This window comes from Chiloscyllium plagiosum, chromosome 19, assembly GCF_004010195.1.
Source record: "Chiloscyllium plagiosum isolate BGI_BamShark_2017 chromosome 19, ASM401019v2, whole genome shotgun sequence".
NCBI classification, from domain to species: domain Eukaryota; kingdom Metazoa; phylum Chordata; class Chondrichthyes; order Orectolobiformes; family Hemiscylliidae; genus Chiloscyllium; species Chiloscyllium plagiosum.
In genome coordinates, this window is record NC_057728.1 from 44,148,669 (window position 1) to 44,171,186 (window position 22,518).

General features: G+C 39.2%; 1 protein-coding gene across 3 annotated transcripts in view; it reads left to right on the forward strand.

Annotated features, from left to right (window-relative positions):
- tmtc2a (transmembrane O-mannosyltransferase targeting cadherins 2a) overlaps positions 1-22,518 on the forward strand; it is a 181,997-nt gene that overhangs the window by 104,376 nt on the left and 55,103 nt on the right. For all 3 annotated transcript variants that reach the window (XM_043709687.1, XM_043709689.1, XM_043709688.1), the window contains exons 3-4: positions 9,349-10,177; positions 10,283-10,397. In XM_043709687.1, coding sequence (XP_043565622.1) covers positions 9,349-10,177; positions 10,283-10,397 — 944 coding nt within the window. The remainder of the gene's footprint in view (positions 1-9,348; positions 10,178-10,282; positions 10,398-22,518) is intronic.

The window sequence follows — 22,518 nt, forward strand, 5'->3', positions numbered from 1 at the left end:
GAACTCAGCACCGCCTTCCTAACCTGCAATCATCTTCCTGACCTCTCCGCCCCCACTCCGGCCTATCACCCTCACCTTGACCTCCCACCACCTATCACATTTCCAAAGCCCCTCCCCCAAGTCCCTCCTCCCTACCTTTTATCTTAGCCTGCTGGACACACTTTCCTCATTCCTGAAGAAGGGCTTATGCCCGAAACGTCGATTCTCCTGTTCCTTGGATGCTCCCTGACCTGCTGCACTTTTCCAGCAACACACTTTCAGCTCTTTGGTGTTAGACACAATTATTCTGATGCTCTTCTTATTGACTGCCCACATTCTACCATGCAAAAGTATTAGGTGATTCAAACTTCTGCTGCTTATAACTGTATCATTGTACCAGGTCATATTCACTTATTGCCCTTGTCCTGGTGAATCTGTATGAATTCCTCATTAAAAGCACTCCTTTTTAAAATTCTTATCCTGGTTTTCCAACCTCTCCAATCCTTCAACCATGCCTATTCATGTAATCTACTCAAGCCTCTCAGACCTACAAGATGTCTTTGTTTCTATCCTTCTCCCCCCCCCTTGAGAATCCCCAATTTTAATTCCTCCACTATTGATGATCATGCTTTAGCTAAGTTGGCTTGAGCTCTAGAATTTCCTTCCTGGACAACCTTACCTCTCTACCTCTTTTGTTTTTAAAGATGCTACTTAAAACCCAAGTCCTGAACTAAGCATTTGGTCATTTGACTTAATGTTCCCATTTGTGGCTTATCATCAAATTTTCCTTTTTAATGCTCCTGTGTTTTTTCTGTATTAAAGGAGCTATATAAATACAAGTTATTAATAAATGCACATAAAAATGGACAATTTGATTGTGTGTCATGCCACACATTTTGATATTTATTTAATACATTCATGGGCTGTGGGAATTGCTGATTACACATTTCTTGCCTTCCCAAATCCCCCATCGAACTGCGGCAGTCTATGTGATGTAAGGACACCCACAGTATTATTAGGGAAGGAGTTTCAGGATTTTGACCCAGCAGCAGTGAAGGAACACCAATCATAGTTCCAAGTCAGGATGGCTTGGAGGAGATCTTGCAGGTAGTGGACTTCCCATGTATGTGCTGCCCTGGTCCACCTAGGTTGTAAAGATTGCAGGTTTAGAAGGTGCTGTCAAAGAGGCCTTGGTGGGTACATTGTGCAGATGGTACACATTGCTGTCACCATGCATTGATGGCAGAGGAGTGAATGTTAAAAATTGTGGATAGAACATATGGCTGTATTATTATGTCATGTGGCTACCTGTTATAAGCAAATATTTTGTAATGAATATTTAGGAGCAATTGGAAGAATAATTGACGTAGTGCATGAGATGAACTAGACATAGATTTGAATTAAGCAGACACCATAATGAAGCTGTATACACTGTGCAAGCTGGCTTCATCACTCATCATCCTGTAGCAACCTTTAAGTATGCAAACCCAAGGATTATTGTGAGTCCTCATTAAAGAGAGTATTAGTAAAGTAATATATTTGCAAATATTTTCCAAATATCCTACTTAAAATTCCTTTCATTAATTTGCTGTGCTGTGCACATCTTGCTTCTTTTCACAAAAGTAGCATTCAAACAAAGCTAAAAGCCAATTTCAATTATCAGATGAAGAAGGTTGCACAGTTTCCATCACATTATTGTGGACATGGTAGAAGTTGATATTCAAGTCTATCAGTGGAGTGTATTATGAGACTTGCCAGCTTTCAGCAGGGCCGCTAATTGAGGACAGACGCATATGGAACAAATTGCACGTAGAGCTGTCAGCCTCAAATAGAATAATTTGTGTTCAAAGTTGGGGTAGGTGTGGGTGTCTTTCTGTCTGATCTCTCATCTATGGGAGGGAAGCCTGGACTTGGATGTAATGAAATGCAATAAGAAAAAAAGCATGACAATGCACAGAGATGGACAAAACCTGCTGATAAAAATTTTTTTACAGATCTCTGTTTTCACAATGTAAAACTAGCAAGCATTTGGCATTGTGCTCCTATCCCTATCCATCTTAGCTTATCAGAAATCAGCCATACAAGGTCACCTGTGTCAGAACCTGATTTAAATGGTGATGAAAGTGGAGTCCTGATGTTGTCATTGGAACACATAGCAATTTTATCTGTGGGTCATTGAAAGCTCTGAGACTTTGCACTCAATCAGCTGGCAGCAGACAGCCTCTAGGTAACATAGGAGGCTCAGTTGAATATTCTTATTTTACGTTTTTAAAGTTCATTGTGGGCAGTCAGGGCCCTATATGTGACATGATCTTTTCCTGACAGCCTGGACTCCTATATATTATCAAAGTTTGCTAATGCGTTTCACCATTCCTACTGGAGCATCCTACTAAGATCCAGGAGTTATAATCTCTGAGCCCCCATGTTTGGTGGAACTAAATGGTTCACCCTCCTGCTTCAGCCTCAAATTCACATTTCAGGTTAAATTGAGATCAGTTTCCAAAACAAGCAATTTAATTGGAATGTTGTTAATGTTTTCAGAGCCAGCATAAGTTTGATTTGTAGTAAAACTTTCTTTTCCTACCTTGCTGTTTTTTTGTTATCTTGTGCATATGCTTTCTCCCTCACAGTTTCATTGTGTAGTAAAAGGACTGAGTAAAAGACTTTTATTTGGAACACTGAACAATGAGCAAGTTTTCGAGCCAACTCTTCATTCACCATACAAGCCTCCGCGCATTTGACACTAGTGACACATGGACAGAGGTAGCTTTAGAATGAATTGTTAAAAAAGAAAGAAAGTAAAGTATATTTGCAGTTAACTTCTGCTTTTGGAAAAGCTAATTACTTGGCTAAAACGATTGCTAAATGTGTTTCTTGTCCTTAGAGCACTTTTATTTTCTCGCCCCCAGCTTCAAGGACAACTACTTCAGGAGGATGTTGTTTGAAAAAAGGCCAAGGAATTTGCATCACTTGCTTCTTGAAAGTGAAAGAATCAATTCTTACAGCCAGTTTCAAGCTGCTGATCAAATATTATATTCTTGTTCTTTTTTATGACAGATTTCCTTCAGAATTTTGAAAATGTTTGTATATATTTGAAAGCATTCTCTTTTCAGATCTAATGTATCTTGGAAGATACGTTCTTATGCAAAAACAATATAATGCTGGATTGTTTCATGCTTACAATGATTTGACTGAAATATAATGCCTACTGGGAACCAGTAAACCTCTTATTTTGTACTAAACAGGATTAAAGTTAGTACTGGCATTCAAAAGCTTTCCATATATTAATAACGGAAGGAGGAGGGGAGGTAAGGTCAGGTTGAGTTTCTAGTCAGATCCCCTGGAGGTTCAGTAATTGAACTGTTTAGATTCTTAGCCACTAATAATTTGCTCTTAACATGAACTGGGTATCAGTGCCCAGGATTTGCTGACTGGGGAATTTTTTGCATTCTTCTCAATGTGTTGATCTGTTGTAGATTCAACAGTTAATCAGAGAGCTGCAGTTTCCGTAAATAGCTTACTTAGTCACATTTTCCACAGAGTTAGGCTAGTAATACATGTGGTGAGAGTCTTAAATTGAAATGTCCTTGTCAAGTAGACAACTGAGAACAAATTTTCACTATTTCATTGTTGTTTACTTTAGGATTGAAACTGTACAAAAGCAATTTTCAATGGATTTCAAAACTCAACTGTTTTTTCTTAGGAAAATTTCATATCACAATTGTTATTGTTTGAAGTTTTATATCGGGATATGAGTAACAGTGGCAAGACTGATTCGCTGCCTTTTCTGAGTTTTACTCAGAAAATGGTGATGGACTTTCTCCTTGAACTATGGTAGTTATATAAATACCTTCATATGATTTTGTGTAAGGAATATTTGAGTATTACTCAGCAATGATGCAGAATTGGAAATATTTGCCCGACTCAGGTTGGTCTGTAAATTAGTGATATTGATGCCCATATACTCTAAATGGCAGAGGTTGCAGGGGAGAGAGATGTTGCTAGAGTAGTCATGGTTAGTAGCTGGACTACATTTTACTGCAACAAAAATGTGCTAATGATGAAGCAGGTAGAATGGGAGTGCAAGGATGTTGATCTAGCAAACTGCTAGGTATCTTTGATGAAACTATTTTTCTTGAGTTTTGTTGTGATTTCACCCATTGAGTATTCCATCACACTCTTGACTTGAATGTTGTAGGTGGTGGATCAGTAGGCGAGATATGTTACACAGAGTACCCAGCCATTTCTTGTCCTCATGTTGTTAGAAAGGCAGATCGAATTAATAATGATCTTAAATATATCGATGGTGGGGTCGCTATGGTACTAGTGCAGGATAAAAACTAGACATTCTCTTTTTCAAGATGGTTGTTACCTAGTTATATAGGTAATGTGGCTGTTATTTGGCAGTTGTTAGCCTAAACCAAGATGTTGTCCAGGTCATGTTGGAGACTGACAAATTTTGCTTCGTTATCACTGAAGTTCTGAATGGAACTGAACTCTAGAGTCATCGACAACCAGCCCTCTCCTAACCTTATTCAGATGATTGAACCTAATGTTAATGGTTGAATAATTCCCTTGAGGAATTCCTGGGATGTGATCAATGGTCTTCAACAGGCATAATTGTATTCCATTTGTATCAGCGGAAGCTCCAGTCACCAGACATTTGTTCCTTTAAACCTTAGCTTCAGTTTTGCTAAAGCTCCTAGGGTGTTACATGTGTCTTGATTATGTCTCGGTATGAAGTACAATTATTCTGAACTCTTATCTGGAAATTCAAGTCTTGGAGTCATGCTGGATCAAGCTTGTGGTGAGATCTAGAGCTAAGTACTTCTGGCCAGAATCCACATTGTGCATTGATGGCCAAGCTCGTAAGGAGGTGTCACTTGATAACATTGTTGTTGATTTTCTCCATATTTTTACTGATGATCGAGAGGATTATGGTACTGTCTGATATATTTTGGAATTTTTTGTTGCTAGAATAGTTTACTGTGATCTCAGACTGCAGAGTGGGGATGTTGTCAAGTGTAATGAATTGGCTTTGCAGTGACATTCATAATGATGGGTGACTTAGGAGAAATTTGTGTAAGATTGTCCAATCTGTACTTCTGGCTACATGAGTTTAAAATACTTCAGTCTCGCTACTTGCATTCTCTGTGTTGGGTTGCACTTCTAACTAAAAAGATAAAAGGAATCCAGTAGTATGTAGTAGTATCAAAAGGCAGCCAATGAGATAACACACAATAGAATATTAGAAAGGTTAGGATTCATCAGACTTTGGACAATATATTAGCATGATTTAGGGATTGTATAATTAATGGAAATCGGGGGTAGAAATAGTTGGATACTTTTCCAAATGGAAACATGTAACTAATGGAGAGCTGGTTGATCCTTTGTTGTTTACAACCTATATTGAGGTGTCAGATTACTATATCCAAACTTGCTGAAAAACAAAACTAGCTGGAAGAGTAGATTTTCAGGAGGATGTGAAGACACTGCAAAGGGATATCAATAGGTTAATTGGGTGAGCAAGAAGCTGGTTGAAGGAATGCATGGTGGTGTGGTATGAAATTATCCACTTTGGAGGGAAGAATGGAAAAGCAGTAATTTTTTAAAGGTGAAATGACTTATAAAGGTTGATATTTAGACAAACTTATAGATCCTTTAATGTGAATTACAGGAAATTAATAGTAGGTACAGGCAGCAAGAAGACATTATCGTTTTTTTAATTGAAAGTGATTTGGACTACAAGAATATGAAAGCTCTACCACAGTTGTAGAGTTTTGGTTCGTCCACACCTAGAGTATTTTGCAATAATCATATCTACATCTGAAATAACTGCTATCCCATTGTCAAGTCACTCTTTATTGTACACAGTACACTGGCTGTGGCCAGTCGGCTCAGTCAGTTCCCCAAGTGAGGAGACTCTGAATCGCTTGTTTATATCAGTCAGCCAGGGTTCCTTGATTGGCCTAAGTTAATAAGTCATTCAAAGATTGCATAGTCAATAGGATCTACCTGGGTCTAATCACTGTAGCATCAAAGGAAGGATGTACTTGCTTCCAAGGCGTGAAAAGAAGGTTTACTAGATTGATTCCTAACAGCTTACTGATGAACAGACTGTGCCTTGACAGGATGTTGAGAAGAAGAAGTAACCTCTTGTGAAACATTTAAAATCTTTGAGTATCTGACAGGGTGGAGGCTCAGACGCCTTGTCCATGCTCACAAGGTCTAGATTAATGAATTGTAGTTTTAGAGTAATAGGTTTGACTGAGATTCAGAGACTTGTGAACCTTTAGAATTCTGTACCTCAGAGGATTGTTAATGTCCAGTTGTTCGGTTTGTTGTAAACTGGGATTTACATATTTTTGCATGCTAAGGGGATAGGGTTGGAAAGTGGAATTGATGTGGATGATTGGCCATTATCTTACTGAATGATAGCGCATTTTGATCGACTGAGATCCACTCCTGTATAAATCTTATGTTCTTATAGCTAAACCCTGTTTGTAGAGACAGAATGGAAAGCAAAGATGTGGAATTTGGCTGCAGTGCACATAGTTGGTTTTGTTTATTCCAAAACCAACCTAGCATATCAAAATGAGAGCCAAATTGAAAATATAAAACTTGTTCATATCTTTGTGGGAGTTTGCAATCGAAGCAAGTATGGAAAAGATTCAAGTTTACTCAGCCCCAAACACATTTTTAAGCTCAGCCCCAAAATGACCAGGGTTTGGTCTGGGTCTGCCCTTGCCTTGTCGAATTATTTAATTTCAGTTTTATATGGCATTTTGTTTTACTTTTACATTTGACCTTTATGTAGCCAGACATGCTGGTGATGGTTTTGATGTACAAGAGGAAATTATTATATGTATTTGTGAAAGTTCCAAGTACAAACTGTACGTGACAAATCATTTCCTTAGTGCTCACACAACTGAAAGCAGTGACATTTCAATTAACTGAAACAGAAAAAAAAACTTGAAGGAAATGGGATATCATTGGAAGAGTTGAAAAAAATGCTCATATGATCAAAAATGGAGATGAGAAGATCAAACCCGTGATACCCACCACAGATAATGCTTTGGAGTATAGAGGAATTTAAAAGAGCTGAAATGGAACTGAACGAATATTAATTAGTTGTGTGTTCTTAAAATAAATTTTTTTGCAATTTGAACAGTTCAAATTTCTACCAACTCCTAAAAGACATTCCTTATTATATATAAGTTTGCAGCAGAAATCCTTATCCGATTTTGATACGTGTATATACATAAAATGTCTCTAGCACAAGTCAAGGTCACATTAACTTCTCATTACTGTTTTTCATATTGACAAAGCTGACCTAGATTTACTTTAACAAGGTAATTATTCCAACTAAAAATTGCCAACCCCTGAAAGATATTGTCTGCATTGTTTTCAGATGAAGGATTTGTGTTTGTTCCAGTTACTTTGGCCATTCATACAGCTGGAACTGACCAGCTTCGTGGGAAGTCCAGGATTATGTCTATGGTACTATAAAACCAGTGTCCCTCTTCCCATGAGAATGTTGCAGAAACCTGTACCATTTCAGGGGAAACCAATCCATCCCTGCTCCCACTCAATATATAAAATTAAACTTTCTAATCAAAAGAACAATCATTTACAATCTTCTGGTGAAGTATGTACATCTGGATTATAAACAGTACAGGCAGAATGTGATAGTTGTGTTCCTTTGCGACCCTGTGTTATGCAAAAGTCACGCAATACAAACAGCGCTTAAACTGTTGGTGATCTAATCGCATTATAGCCAACACATACTTTAAACATTTGCACTTTAGAAACAGTGTTCCCTACTCACCCAGTCATGTTACAGCCAATTTGCGTTAACGAAAGGACGTTTCATAGCAGAACTGCCTGTACTGCACAACTGAAAAGTGTGCAACTGTTATCAATCTCACAGAATTATAAAAGGCAACGAATTATTGCTATTGCTTAATGATGAATATCATTGCAGAAAACACCAATGAGAGAGGTTTGATATTTTCAGTGACTGGAACATTGAGGCTGAAATTGGTCTTGAACACTTGTGCAAAATGGATAATACATTTACCAGCTCTTTTTACACTCTCTCCAAAATAATCCAATATTCTTTTCCACTCATAGAATAGAAAATCAGCTGGTCTGTCAATTTGCTATTATCCTCTTTGTGTTGCTGTCCAAAACTAGTTTCACACCTCTAATTCTTCCTGTACATATTTGCTTTTCTGACACAGACATACATCTTCAGATTGATGCAGCATCTTGACTTTCTCGTTTGCAAGCAGCAACATTGAAATAATGGTAGTTGAAATTACTGCAGGAGAAAAAAGGCAAAATGTGCCACCAGAACTTTCGATTGAGACGGGTACTTATGCAGGTTCCTTTTAATATTGGTCAAAATATCAACCAGATGAACAATTGCTTACAACATGATACACCAAGCACTTCCATACCTGTTTTTATGTTATTCTTCACAGATGGCTTGTAAAGCATAGACATTTCTAAAAGTCTTTGGAATGGGACTGCTTTTTTGAAAAATCTCCTCTGTGGAAAATCAATTTTTAAAATTATAAATCACAGTGTTTAAGATATCAAAAATTAAGAGGAGAAGGTTAGAGTCTCCCTTCATTAGTACTATATGGGGGCAGCCAAATCTAAAATAATTAACTTCTTCAAATGCATTTCTGCTTGAGCACAATTTTCTGGCAGCCAATATTTATGAAGTTGTACATAATTAACTACATCTATGTCATCAAACAGCACCAGGTACAATTTACAGGGAGTACAAACTACATAAAATTAAGTGCATGGCTGTACAGGTATTTGTTGAATGTAAGTGAAGGCTGTTCCATTTCATTCTTCTTCTTCTTCATTCTTTTTGCTATTTTATCTTATCTGAAGTGGATAGTGGAGTAGTGAAACATTAATTTATGCTCTTCTAGTATTTTATTTTTCATTTCTAATTTTCTGTATTTGTTGTGCTGTTTTTCTCTTTTATTTAATGTATTTAGTTTAGTATTTGAAAGACATAGTCTCTTCGATGTTTTACTATCCTCTTGTTAAATTTTCTAGTCCTGCATGGCTTCTAACTGCTTTCACAATAGCACAAACATGATTTTGCTGGACCATAATGTAAATAAAATAAGGCATTACTGTATAGCAGCAGAAGTTAGGTTATGCATCCACCAACATCTGCACATTAAAAAGAATTTAGTGGAAGCCCTTTTCACAGCATTAACATATACTTTAAAGTTTGCATTGTTTTCTTTTCTGAGACTTGCAAAAATTATACGAATAATACTTGCGAGTCATTGATTTATTGATCTTCTCAGTGAATATTTTTCTTTTTCTTTCTTTTAGAGGCAAGTCACTTCCCTTTTGATACGAGTGGGACTGCTGGCTGTCTGGGGTGCCACTTTACTGGGACTTCGCTTATACTGGATGGGTAACAAACCACCAAGCTTCTCCAACTCTGACAACCCCGCGGCAGATGCGGACAGTCTGCTTACACGAACTTTGACCTTTAATTATTTGCCGGCAGCAAATTTTTGGCTACTGTTATGCCCTGACACTATGAGCTTTGATTGGTCAATGGACGCTGTGCCATTGATAAGAACGATCAATGATTTGAGAAACCTTCACACTTTAGCATTCCTTGCTGGATTTCTGCTCCTCATCTACATCAGCCTGAAGAGCTCTCCAAAAGACAGAGTTTGCAATGGGAAAACAATGATGAATGGCAAACAGAATACAAATGGGCACAGCTGCCACTCAGCAATGGAGCATGGGAACAATGAACAGGGTTTTTATTTTGTAGCAAGAACTGACCACTTTGTAAAGAATGATTTAATTCAGGGACAACCACTTCCAAAAGCTCAGAACATTGTCATTTTCTCCTTATCACTTCTAATAGTGCCATTCCTGCCTGCTACTAACCTTTTCTTTTATGTCGGTTTCGTAATAGCAGAGCGAATCCTGTACATTCCAAGCATGGGTTTCTGTTTACTAGTAACATTGGGCATAAGGACCCTCTCTCTCAGAATGAAGAAGAGAGTCTTTAAGAATTTGGTTTTATATGCAGCTGCTGCTTTAGTCGTTTTGTATGGATTGAAAACCATAATAAGGAACAGAGACTGGCATGATGAGGAAATGTTATATAGATCAGGGATAAAAGTGAATCCTGCTAAAGGTAAACAATTCTGACTTCAAAATGTGAAACTCAGTGTTAAGATGATAAGTCATATTTAAATGGATTCCAGCACCAACATGAACAACTGCTTTCTCTTCCTGGCAGCGTGGGGTAACCTCGGGAATGTTCTGAAAAGCCAAGGCAAAGTTTTGGAAGCTGAAAAGGCCTATAGAAATGCCTTGTACTATCGCAGCAACATGGCTGATATGCTTTATAATTTGTAAGTATGCATGACTCAACTGCTGGCCTTATTCCTAACCAGGTCAATTATAAAACTTGCAATGAATGGCACTATTGATCTGTTTGTGTGACACAGATATTGTCTACTGGTACAATGAATCGCTATAGCAGTGTTTTAATTAATCCTGTTTCCCGGCCCCTCAGACAGCAGCATTTCTTTGTTGCATTCTTAAATAGGAAAAAGTTTCCCTCATTTCATTAGTTTTTAAAATCTCAAATACTGTTTGATTTCTTGCGCTTTGATGTTAATGGTTTAAGTTACGTTGCGAATGATTGTGTAATCTGTGCAAGTATATAGGTAATTGGCATTATACTACTAAGAAATTTGATGAAAGATATGGAATATTCTGAAAATATATAGAGTAAATATTGGGGATTATCTTTTTTTTTGGAAGTGATAGTTGTGCTCCTTACTGAGGTAAGTATATTTCAGCTTCAGAAATGACCGAATATTCCTTGCTCTATACTTTAAACTCAGACTAATTTGTGTTATGGGATCCGTTCATCAAAATCATGCAGAGACAATAAAATGCAGTTTATTCGTGTCAATGCAGATATGATTACCTTTCAAATTTCACTTTCAACTAGATTGAAGGATGCTGTATTGTACAACAGGATAATCAGCATCCGAGAGACCTCATAATTCGCTTGCAAAAAAACCTTTCCCTTGGATGGTGATTTATGTGTTGTACAATGTTGTGGTTTTGGTCCTTATGCCAAATCTACCTTCTGACTTATTGGAGTCACTCACATATTATGCGAATGTAGATAAAATAAATCTAAAACTGGTCTTTTATTGAATTCTGCTAGAGAACATAATTTTACAAGCCAACATTCATTTTCCATTATGGCAATTCCTTCTGTTTTCAATTTTATATGAAGATGTGAACAGCCACAAGCAAATAATCATATTTTAGCTTTTGTAAAGAAGTCATTAGCTGCAATACGTTTGATGCTTATACCAAAAAAAGTCGATGGCTTTTTGTGTAATAAGTTAGCTAAAAAGGATCAACATTGTGATCCAGTATCATAAGAAAGTGAGCTTGTCTTCAAAGTGTGACACTTGAACTTATTTACTGTGGTTTTCTGTAGTTTATTTGTTGTAGGCAAGGCTGATTCTCAAATAAGTTTAACAGTGTTCCGTGCTGGTCAATCAGAGACCGGCAGCCTCTAAAGACCACTATTCAACGTCTAATCTTCAATGATCTAATAACTCAAAAGTTTTCCTTTGCTTCCCTTGGAGGAAGGGCATGGAGGGCAGGGGTGGGGGGGGGGGGGGATGTGGGTGGTGTCAAGGGGGTTGAGGTTGGTGATGGGGATCAGACACAAGACTCAGAGTTAGATTTGAAAATCACATTTTGCCCCATATCAATGTCTCTACATTGCCACAGATGGGGTAAATGAAGGCTTTCAAATTACTTCGCAGGCAGTTTGCTATACCACTTCTCCCTTGTCTGGGCAATAATGAATTGAATTCTTTGAGATGCCATTAATTGACTATTTAAGGGCTTTAATTACTGGCAAGATTTAAAAAAAAAATCACCATTGGACAATCAGTATTTAATTGTTGAGCTGACAAAAAAGGGCCAAACATTTCTTTGAGACCAACCTGCTCAATTATTTCCTCTTCTCATCACCTCTCTCATCATTTCCAGGGACAGAAAGTTCTGCCCATAGTTTGTATGTATCCATACATACAAGAAAAGTGAAATCTTCTACCTGTTAAAATGAGTTTGATTAATATTATTACATAATAAGAAGAGGCACAATTCAAGCACCACAAAATGGTAGGTTTAGGTCAATTGCAAGGTCAAAATTTTCAAAAACTCAAACCTGAACCCATCCACCTCAGGCTATGTAAATGTCATTAAAACTACAAGCTTCTCTCTCATGAGAGAGATGACTGGTGGTTAGTTTGACTTGAGTGTCACCACGTTTAAAACAAGGGATATGGTTGAGAAGACATGGTGTTGGTGTAATTTTGTATTGCAAAATGGCTGCCCAGCCAGTTGACCTAACTGACCAATCCATGGGTGACCAATTAATGTATGACCATGAGGTGGACTAGTTATTTATATATCAGGCTATGCATCTCAGATTTTGTACAATATCTTCCCCTGTGCTTGGGAAAATCTGACCTTCACAATTTCAAAGCTCACAAACTGCACATCTGTTATATGTGATGTAAAATGGACAGCATGGTGGTTCGGTGGTTAACTAATGCCTCACAATACCAGGGATCTGAGTTCAATTTAAACTTTAGGTGACTGCCTGTGTGGAACTTACACATTCGCCCTTTGTCTGTGTGGGTTTCTGCCCGGTGCTCTGGTTTCTTCGCACAGTTCAAAGATTTGCAGGTTAGTGGATTGCCCATGCTAAATTGCCCAGAGTATCCAGGGGTGTGCAAGCTAGGTGGATTAACCATGGTAAATGTGGGGTTACGAGGATAGGGTGGAGAGCTGTTCGGAGTGTTAGTGTAGACTCGATGGACACTTTCCACACTGTAGGGATTCTATGATTCTAAATACCATGTCTGTCTTTTAATGTGAGAGTCAGGTTTGTAGTGCAGTTTGCGAGGCATGTTGAAGAACATAAGGAGAGTGCTTATAGAGGCAGGAGGATTAGAAGTTTCTCCTCAATTCTCCAATAAAGTATCTCAGCACCTAATAGTGTATAATATTTCATTAATATTCTTCACATGTCATCCCTCTCACCTTCCCATCTTACCATCTCAAATCATCCATGCTACCCCTATGTTTTCTATATATCCTCTATCCACCCTCAGGTCACCTATGATACTTCTATGTCTCCATATCACCTGTAGCCACTCAGATGATCTTCAGATTTCATGCATTATTTTAGGTTGCTTACAAAATATAATCCTCTCACCATCTAATAAAATCTCCATATCATTGATAATGAAAAATAAAACTGCTGCCATGTGTAATCTACTGGCTTGTTTCAATAGATCAGAAAGACAATAAAGGAACAATCAATTATTCGGTCTTTTTGAAATATCATTCATTTTCAGGTGAATGGGATATGTACCATGCTGAAATCCAATTGTACTTAACCATACATTGATAGTGGCCTCATTTGCCCCACATAAAGACTACCATGTTAGAAAGAAAATACAGAAGGTCCTTAGTTCAATTTCAAAACAGAGTGCTTGTACAATAATGTATGAGAGTAGATGGTTAGATATTTTTCAAATATCAAACCTAGACTTTTTCTGTATTAGCCAGAACCATTGAAATCACAATAGCAAAGATTACTGCACAGCTAAAATATTCCAATGCAATGTGGTGCCTTTATTGGAAAAGCCTGCAAGTGAACAAAAACACAACGAGTGTAAGGGTCAATTTACCTTCTAAAGACAGATCCCTATGATGAATTACTGCAATAAAATACATCTGTGTTACAATACAGTACATAATCATGACATTTCAGGGTGTGAAAGTACTTTGCACATACCTTTTCAGAATGTTCCAGACACCTCAGTAGGTTTTCCAGTTTCTTCACGAACTCTCAAATCTGATATGTTTTTGGAAAGCTTCCAAAGCCCACACCAGCAGGTAAAAAAATTGATATTTGTTTCCTATTTAATCACAGCCAGGATGGGTGTTTGGCATACCCAACATAAAATTAACACAAAAATTAAATGAAAATTATAATTCCACGGAAACAATTGTGTTGAAGTTCACGTGCCAAATTATACCTTTGCAACCAGATGAAAATTTAACACTTAGAACTCTTTTAAAGTTGAATCCGGCTGGCAGGATTCCCTGGGCTTCAGGAAACCAGAACCTAAGTGGAAGTGAGGATTGCTGGATTCAGCTGTTAAGCACTTGTCTCCCATATCCAACTACTGCTTCAGCTCCTTTCCCTGTGATTTGACTTCCCCTTGCTATGACTTCCTGACTTTTCTTTCTAATGCTTTCTCCACCCATTCTGATCTCACCATCCTTTGTGCTTATCAACCGTGGCCTCCAATCTTCATTTCATTTGGATTCCTGAACTGCAAATCAGTACAATCCCCATTCTTGCCCACTGTTCCACCTTGACCCCCCACTACCACATCACTGCTGAGCTACCAAATGTTGGGACTGGCTCAGGACAGTTATAGAGTCATGGAGATGTACAGCATGAAAACAGACCCTTCAATCTAACTCATCCATGCCAATCAGATATCCTAATCTAACCCAGTCCCATTTGTCAGCACTTGTCCCATATCCCTCTCAACCCTTCCTATTCATATACCCATCCAGATGCCTTTTAAACGTTGCAATTGTACCAGTCTCCACCACTTCGTCTGGCAGCTCATTCCACATATGCACCACCCTTTCCATGAAAAAGCTGCCTCTTGGGTCCATTTTAAATCTTTCCCCTCTCACCCTAAACCAATACTTCTAGTTCTGGACTTTCCCCACCACAGGGAAAAGACTTTGTTTATTTATTCTATCCATTCCCCTCATGATTTTATAAACTTCTATAAGGCCACCCCTCAGCCTCCAACGTTCCAGGGAAAACAGCTCCAGCCTATTCAGCTTCTCCCTATAGCTCAAATCTTCCAACCCTGGCAACATCCTTGTAAATCTTTTTTGAACCCTTTCAAGTTTCACAACATCCTTCCGATAGGAGGGAGACCAGAATTACACACAATATCCAATTAGAATGCATGTGTATGCATTGGCACAACAGTGATCATTTTTGTGCCGCGATGCCAACATGAAGATGTTAATCATTTACACATCTTTGCATCGACTGGACATATCCAATATTGTAACTTTTTACAATTTCTCCTGGAAATGAAAATAAAGAGGTTGTCACATGCATGGGGCCCTACCATCAGAACAAAATTCTCTATTCAAACCATATTCCCACCTTAAAAGGGAATGCATCTGTTTTGAATATTTCTCTTGCTCTTTTTTATGTTATGTAATGGGCATTACTGATTCTTAGTTGAGGAAATTCAATTGTGATTGTAAAGAATATGCAAAGAAGTACACATGCAACTTAACTTTTTAAAAAATGTAAACAGTAATGTTCGACATTATTGCTGTTGTTTTCTTAAAGGAAACTTTTACTGTGCTCTGGTGCTCAAATGACATCATGTTCTATTCATGAGCTGTGGAAACTCGTAACAGATTGTAGTTCTTTTTTAAAAAAACTCTCTGCATTCCATTGTTTCCTTGGTGAATGGAGACAGGATTAACATTGAAGGATCTGCAGAAAAATCTAATAAGAAACTGCATAGCGTACATGAACAGCTAAATTTGTCAGTGGAAGGTGTAATAATTACAACTTTCAATGGCTGACAGGATTCTAATCACAATACCATTTAATAGAAGAATTGCGAAAGCATTAACCATATTTACACAATACTTTGGCTCCATATTGAATCATGAGCTTGCCAATGAAACCACGAGAACTGTTTTCATTATTTGTTGCTTTTAATTTATGGAATAATTTTAATAGTTAAACAGAATTATGTATTGTTTACTGCACAGAAACAGACCATTCAGCCGTATTACTCAACACTGATTTCCACATCCCACAATCCATCAAACCTTATTCGCATATCCTTCTGTTCCTTTCACCTTCAGGAATTTATACAGCTTACCCTTGCTCTGTCCATGTCTTTTTTTGTCCTTTTTTCTTTCATGGGATGTGAGTATTGCTGGTAAGACAAACACTTGTTGCCAATTCCTAATTATCCCTAAATTGCTAGGCCACACCACAGCCCATTTAAGAGTAAATCATATTGCTGAGGGTCAAGAGTCACATGTAGACCAGACTGGATAAGGATACAAGATTTCCTTCCTAAAGGATATTAGGACACAAGATAAGTTTTTACAATAATCCAGTCTAGTCCAGATTTATTAACTTAATCAAACTTCCTGTAGCTGCCATGGTGAGATTGTGAACCCGTGTCCTCAGATCATTAGACACTGGCCTCTGGATTACTGATGATGAGCTTCTATCCAAAACATCAATTTTCCTGCTCCTCGGATGCTGCCTGACCTGCTGTGCTTTTCCAGCACCACTCTAATCTTGACTCTGGATTACTAGTCCACCGTTATTATAGTTACAACACCATTTCTCACGATATTCTAAACACTAAGTTACTCATCGTGCTCAACAGAGCTAAGCAATTAGCCAGCCTGTCTGATCAAAACTGCAGTCCTACCACATCCAGTCATGAATGATATTAGTAAGTAAAAGGAAAAGGAAGTTGAATGAAAATCCCAATCTTCATAATGACAGAACCCAGCACTTAAGTGCAAAAGACAAAGCTGAAGCATTTTCAAGCAACTTTAGCCAGATGTGCTGAGTAGATTATCTCTCTTGGGCTACTTCTGAGCCCCTGTCATCAACATCTTCAGCTAATTTGATTCACTGCATGTGAAATCCAAAACAGCTGACTACACCAAATAGAGCAAAGACTAGGGACTGTACCAACAATCTATAATATACAAGCCCTGAACATTTGTGTTCTAGAACTAGCTGTGTTTTCACATCAATACCGCTTGTCCTTAGAACTGGAAAGATGCCCATGCCCCTCCATTTCATAAAAAAGCAGGACAATATCATTCTGGCCAATTACTGCCTATTAGCTTCCTCTCAATCATTGACAAAGGTATGGAAGTGAGCATTAACAATGCTGACAAGCAGCAGTAACCAAGAACCTGTACGTCTGTTGCTCAGCTTAGGTTCTGCCAAAACAATTCGGCTCCAAGCCTCAATATCTTGTTGATTCAAACACAGACAATAGTGTTAAATTGTATAAGGGATGCAAGAATGACTGCCCTGGACAAAAAGTAATAAGACATTGAGGAGCTCTATGAATATTGAAATCAGGAGGAAATCTCCCCATTGGTTGGAATCATAATCTGTACAAAGAAAGATGATCAGTTGTTGGAGGCCAGTCATAGCAATCCCAGGATATCGTTTTCGGAATTTGGGTAGTGTCCCAGAACCAACTATATTCAACTGCTTTATCAATGATCTTCTGCCCACTGTAAGCTCAGAAATGGGATGCTTGCTGATGACTTGGGCAAGTAGGCTTCAGCTGATAAATGAAAATCAACAATCAAATCACACATATGCCAAGTGATAAACTCCCATGACTGAATTCCACCACTATGAATATCCGAGGGTTACCGTTGACCAGAGATTTGCCTAGACCAGCCATGTGGTGACAAGTGGAGATGAATAGCTGAGGTGATTAACTTACTTCCTTATCCTCCGATGCCTTTCCAAAATTTACCAGGTTCAATTCAGAAGTGTGATGATATGATTTCTACTTACCTGAACGAGTGCAGCTAGGATAACAATTAAGAAGTTGAACACCATCCATGTCAAAACAGTCTGTTTGATTGGTGTCCCATGCACCACTTTGAACATTCACTTCCTTCACCAACAGTCCATTGTGCCCACAGAGTACACCATCTACAGGATGGTGTACTCTGCAGTAACTCACCAAGGTTTCTTTCACCTGCCAAAATTGTGACTTCTGCCATCTGGAAGGACAATGGAAGCAAGCTGTGGAACATCATAGAGTCATTGAGTCACAGAGATGTACAGCACAGAAACAGACCCTTTGATCCTCCTAGTCCATGCCAACCAGATTTCCCAAACTAATCTAGTCCCATTTGCCAGTACATGACCCATATCCCTCCAAACCCTTCCTATTCATATACTCATCTAGCTGCCTTTTAAATGTTGCAATTGTACCAGCCTCCACCACTTCCTCTGGCAGCTCATTTCATACACGTACCACCCTCTGCGGTACCCCTTAGGACTCTTTTATACCCTCCCCCTCTCACCCTAAACCTATGTCCTCTAGTTCTGGACTCCCCCACCCCAGGGAAAAGACTTTGTTTATTTATCCTATCCATGCACCTCATGATTTTATAAACCTCTATAAAGTCACCCCTCAGCCTTCAACACTCCAGGGAAAACAGCCTATTCAATCTCTCCTTATAGCTCAAATCCTGCAACCCTGGCAACATCCTTGTAAATCTTTTCTGAACCTGTTCAAATTTCACAACATTCTTCCGATAGGAAGAACAGAATAGCATGCAATATTCCAAAAGTGGCCTAACCTGCACAGCCGCAACATGACCTCTCTACGCCGATACTCAATGCTCTAACCAATAAAGGAAAGCATACCAAACGCCTTCTTCACTATCCTATCTACCTGCAACTCCACTTTCAGGGAGCTATGAACGGCACTCCAAGGTCTCTTTGTTCAGCAACACTCCCCAGGACCTTACCATTAAGTGTATAAGTCCTGCTAAGATTTGCTTTCTCAAAATGCAACACCTAGCATTTAGTTAAATTAAACTCCATCTGCCACTCCTCAGTCCATTGGCCCATCTGATCAAGATCCCTTTGTACTCTGAGGTAAACTTTTTCACTGTCGACTACACCTCCAATTTCGGTGTCATCTGCAAACTTATTAACTATACCTTTTATGCTCACATCCAAATCATTTATATAAATGACAAAGTGTAGTGGACCCAGCACAGATCCTTGTGGCATTCCACTGGTCACAGGCGTCCAGTCTGAAAAACAACTCTCCACCACCACCCTCTGTCTTCTACTTTTGAGCCAGTTCTGTATCCAAATGGCTAATTCTCCCTGTATTCCATGAGGTCTAACCTTGCTAACCAGTCTCCCATGGGGAACCTTGTCAAATACCTCATTGAAGTCCATATAGATCATATCTACTGCTCGACCCTCATCAATCCTGTTTGTTACTACTTCAAAAAATTTAATCAAGTTCCTGAGACATGATTTCCCATGCACAAATCCATGCTGACCATCCCTAATCAGTCCTTGCCTTTCTAAAAATATGCAAATCCTGTCCCTTAGGATTCCCTCCAACAATTTGCCCACTACTGACGTCAGGTTCATTGGTCTTTAGTTCCCTGGCTTTTCCTTACCACCTTTCTTAAATAGTGGCACCACGTTAGCCAATCTCCAGTCTTCCAGCAACTTACCTGTGACTATCAATGACGCAAATACCTCACCAAGAGGCTCAGCAATCACTTGCCTAGCTTCCAACAGAGTTCTAGGGTACACCTGATCAGGTCCTGGGGATTTATCCAATTTTATGCGTTTCAAGATATCCAGCACTTCCTCCTCCATGTCACCATCTATTTCTCCACATTTTATATCCTCCACATCCTTCTCCACAGTAAACACTGATGCAAAATACTCGTTTAGTATCTACCCCATCTCCAGCGACTCCACATAAGGCTGCCCTGCTGATCTTTGAGCGGCCCAAAACTCTCCCCAGTTACCCTTTTGTCCTTAATGTATTTGAAAAACCCTTTAGATTCTCCTTAACCCTATTTGCCAAAGCTACCTCATGTCCCTTTTTTGGCCTCCTGATTTCTCTCTTAAGTATATTCCTATTGCCTTTCTAATCTTCTTAACGATTCACTCGATCTCTCCTGTCTATACCTGACATATGCTTCTTTCTTTTTTCATAAGCAAACCCTCAATTTCTCAAGTCATTCAGCATTCCCTACACCTGCTTGCCTTTCCTTTCACCTTAGCAGAAATATACTGTCTCTGGACTCTCATTATCTCATTTCTGAAGGCTTCCTGTTTTCCAGCCGTTCCTTTACTTGTGAACATTTGCCCCCAATCAGCTTTTGAAAGTTCTTGCCGAATACCGGCAAAATTGGCCTTTCTCCAATTTAGAACTTCCACTTTTCGATCTGGTCTATCCTTTTCCATCACTATTTTAAAACAAATAGAATTATGGTCACTGGCCCCAAAGTGCTCCCCCACTGACACCTTAGTCACCTTCCCTGCCTTATTTCCCAAGAGTAGGTCACATTTTACACCTTCTCTAGTCGGTACATTCACATACTGAATCAGAAAATTGTCTTGTACACTCTTAACAAATTCCTCTCCATCTAAACCCTTAACAGTATGACAGTCCCAGTCTATGTTTGGAAAGTTAAAATCCCCTACCATAACCACCCTATTATTCTTACAGATAACTGAAATCTTCTTACAAATTTGTTACTCAGTTTCCCACTGACTATTAGGGGGTCTATAATGCAACCCAAAAAGATGGTCATCCCTTTCTTATTTCTCAGTACCACTGAAATAACTTCCTTGCATGTATTTCCGGGTATATCCTCCCTAAGTACAGTTATAATGCCATCCCTTCTCAAAAATGCCATTCCCCCTCCTCCCTTGCCTCCCTTTATATTCTTCCTATAGCATTTGTATCCTAGAACATGAAGCTGCCAGTACTGTCCATGAGCCACGTTTCTGTTATTGCCATGAATTGCCAGTCCCATGTTCCTAACCATTCCCTGAGTTCATCTGCCTTCCCTGTTAGGCCTCTTGCATTTAAATTAATTCAGTTGAATTTTTCAGTCTTACCTTGTTCTCTGCTTTGGCCCTGCCTGCTCTAACTGTTTGTTTGACTCGCTTCTTTTCTCAACTGTTCCAGTCTTCGATTGATTTCTTTCCTCAGAATCTCCCTAGGTCCCATGACCCCCCACCTTAGTGATTTAAATCCTCCTGAGCAGCCCTGCCAGTATATTAAGTACCTTTACAATTCAGGTGAAATGCATCCTTCTTGTACAGATCACTTCAACCCCAGAAGAGATTCCAATAATCCAAAAATGTGAAGCCTTCTCCCATATACCAACTCCTCAGCCATGCATTCATCTGCTCTATCCTCCTATTCTTACCCTCACTGGCTTGTACCACTGAGAGTAATCCAAATATTACTACCCTCAAGGCACTCCTTTTTTAAATTCCTGCTTCGCTTTCTGTATTCTCCCTTCAGAATCTTATCCTTTCCCCTTCCTGTGTTGTTGTTACCAATGTGTACAATGACCTCCTGCTGGCCCCTCTCCCCTTTGAAAATAATCTGCACCCTCTCTGAGACATCCTTGATCCTGGCACCAGGGAGGCAATGTACCATTCTGATTTTTCGCTGCTGGCTGCAGAAACATCTGACTGTTACTATGACTAGAAAGTGCCCTAAAACAATTGATCGCATTGTACGGGATATACCCCTCCTTACATTAAAACCTGTCTTGATGCTAGAAACATGGATATTCATGCTACATTCCCCTGAAAGTCCATCACCCCCTATATTTTCCAAAAATGGGGCTAGCCACAGAAGACTCCTGTACTACCTCCCTGCCTCTCCTACCTTTCTTGTACTGAAGCTATCCACCTGACTGTGTTTGCGGCTTTTCTCCCTTTCTACAACTGCCATCCATCACAATGCCTAGCTCTTCTAAATTCCTCATTGCCTCTAACTGTCATTCCAACTGATCTATTCGATCTGACAGGATTCGCAACCACCGATATTTATTGCAGATATAATCCTCAGTAACCCTTAAATTCTCTCGAAACTCTGACATCAACAAGATCAATAGTCACAGGTAAGGTGCCGAAAGACTGGAGGTTGGCAAATGTGGTGCCACTGTTTAAGAATGGCGGTAAAGACCGGTGAGCCTGACCTTGGTTGTGGGCAAGTTGTTGGAGGGAATCCTGAGGGCCAGGATGTACATGTATTTGGAAAGGCAAGGACTGATTCGGGATAGTCAACATGGTTTTGTGCATGGGAAATCACGTCTCACGAACTTGATTGAGTTTTTTGAAGAAGTAACAAAGAAGATTGATGAGGGCAGAGCAGTAGACGTGATCTATATGGACAAGGTTCGCCATGGGAGACTGATTAGCAAGGTTAGATCTCATGGAATACAGGGAGAACTAGCCATTTGGATACAGAACTAGCTCAAAGGTAGAAGACAGAGGGTGGTGGTGGAGGGTTGTTTTTCAGACTGGAGGCCTGTGACCAGTGGAGTGCCACAAGGATCGGTGCTGGGCCTTCTGCTTTTTGTCATTTACATAAATGATTTGGATGCGAGCATAAGAGGTACAGTTAGTAAGTTTGCAGACGACACCAAAATTGGAGGTGTAGTGGACAGCGAAGAGGGTTACCTCAGATTACAACAGAATCCGGACCAGATGGGCCAATGAGCTGAGAAGTGGCAGATGGAGTTTAATTCAGACAAATGCGAGGTGCTGCATTTTGGGAAAGCAAATCT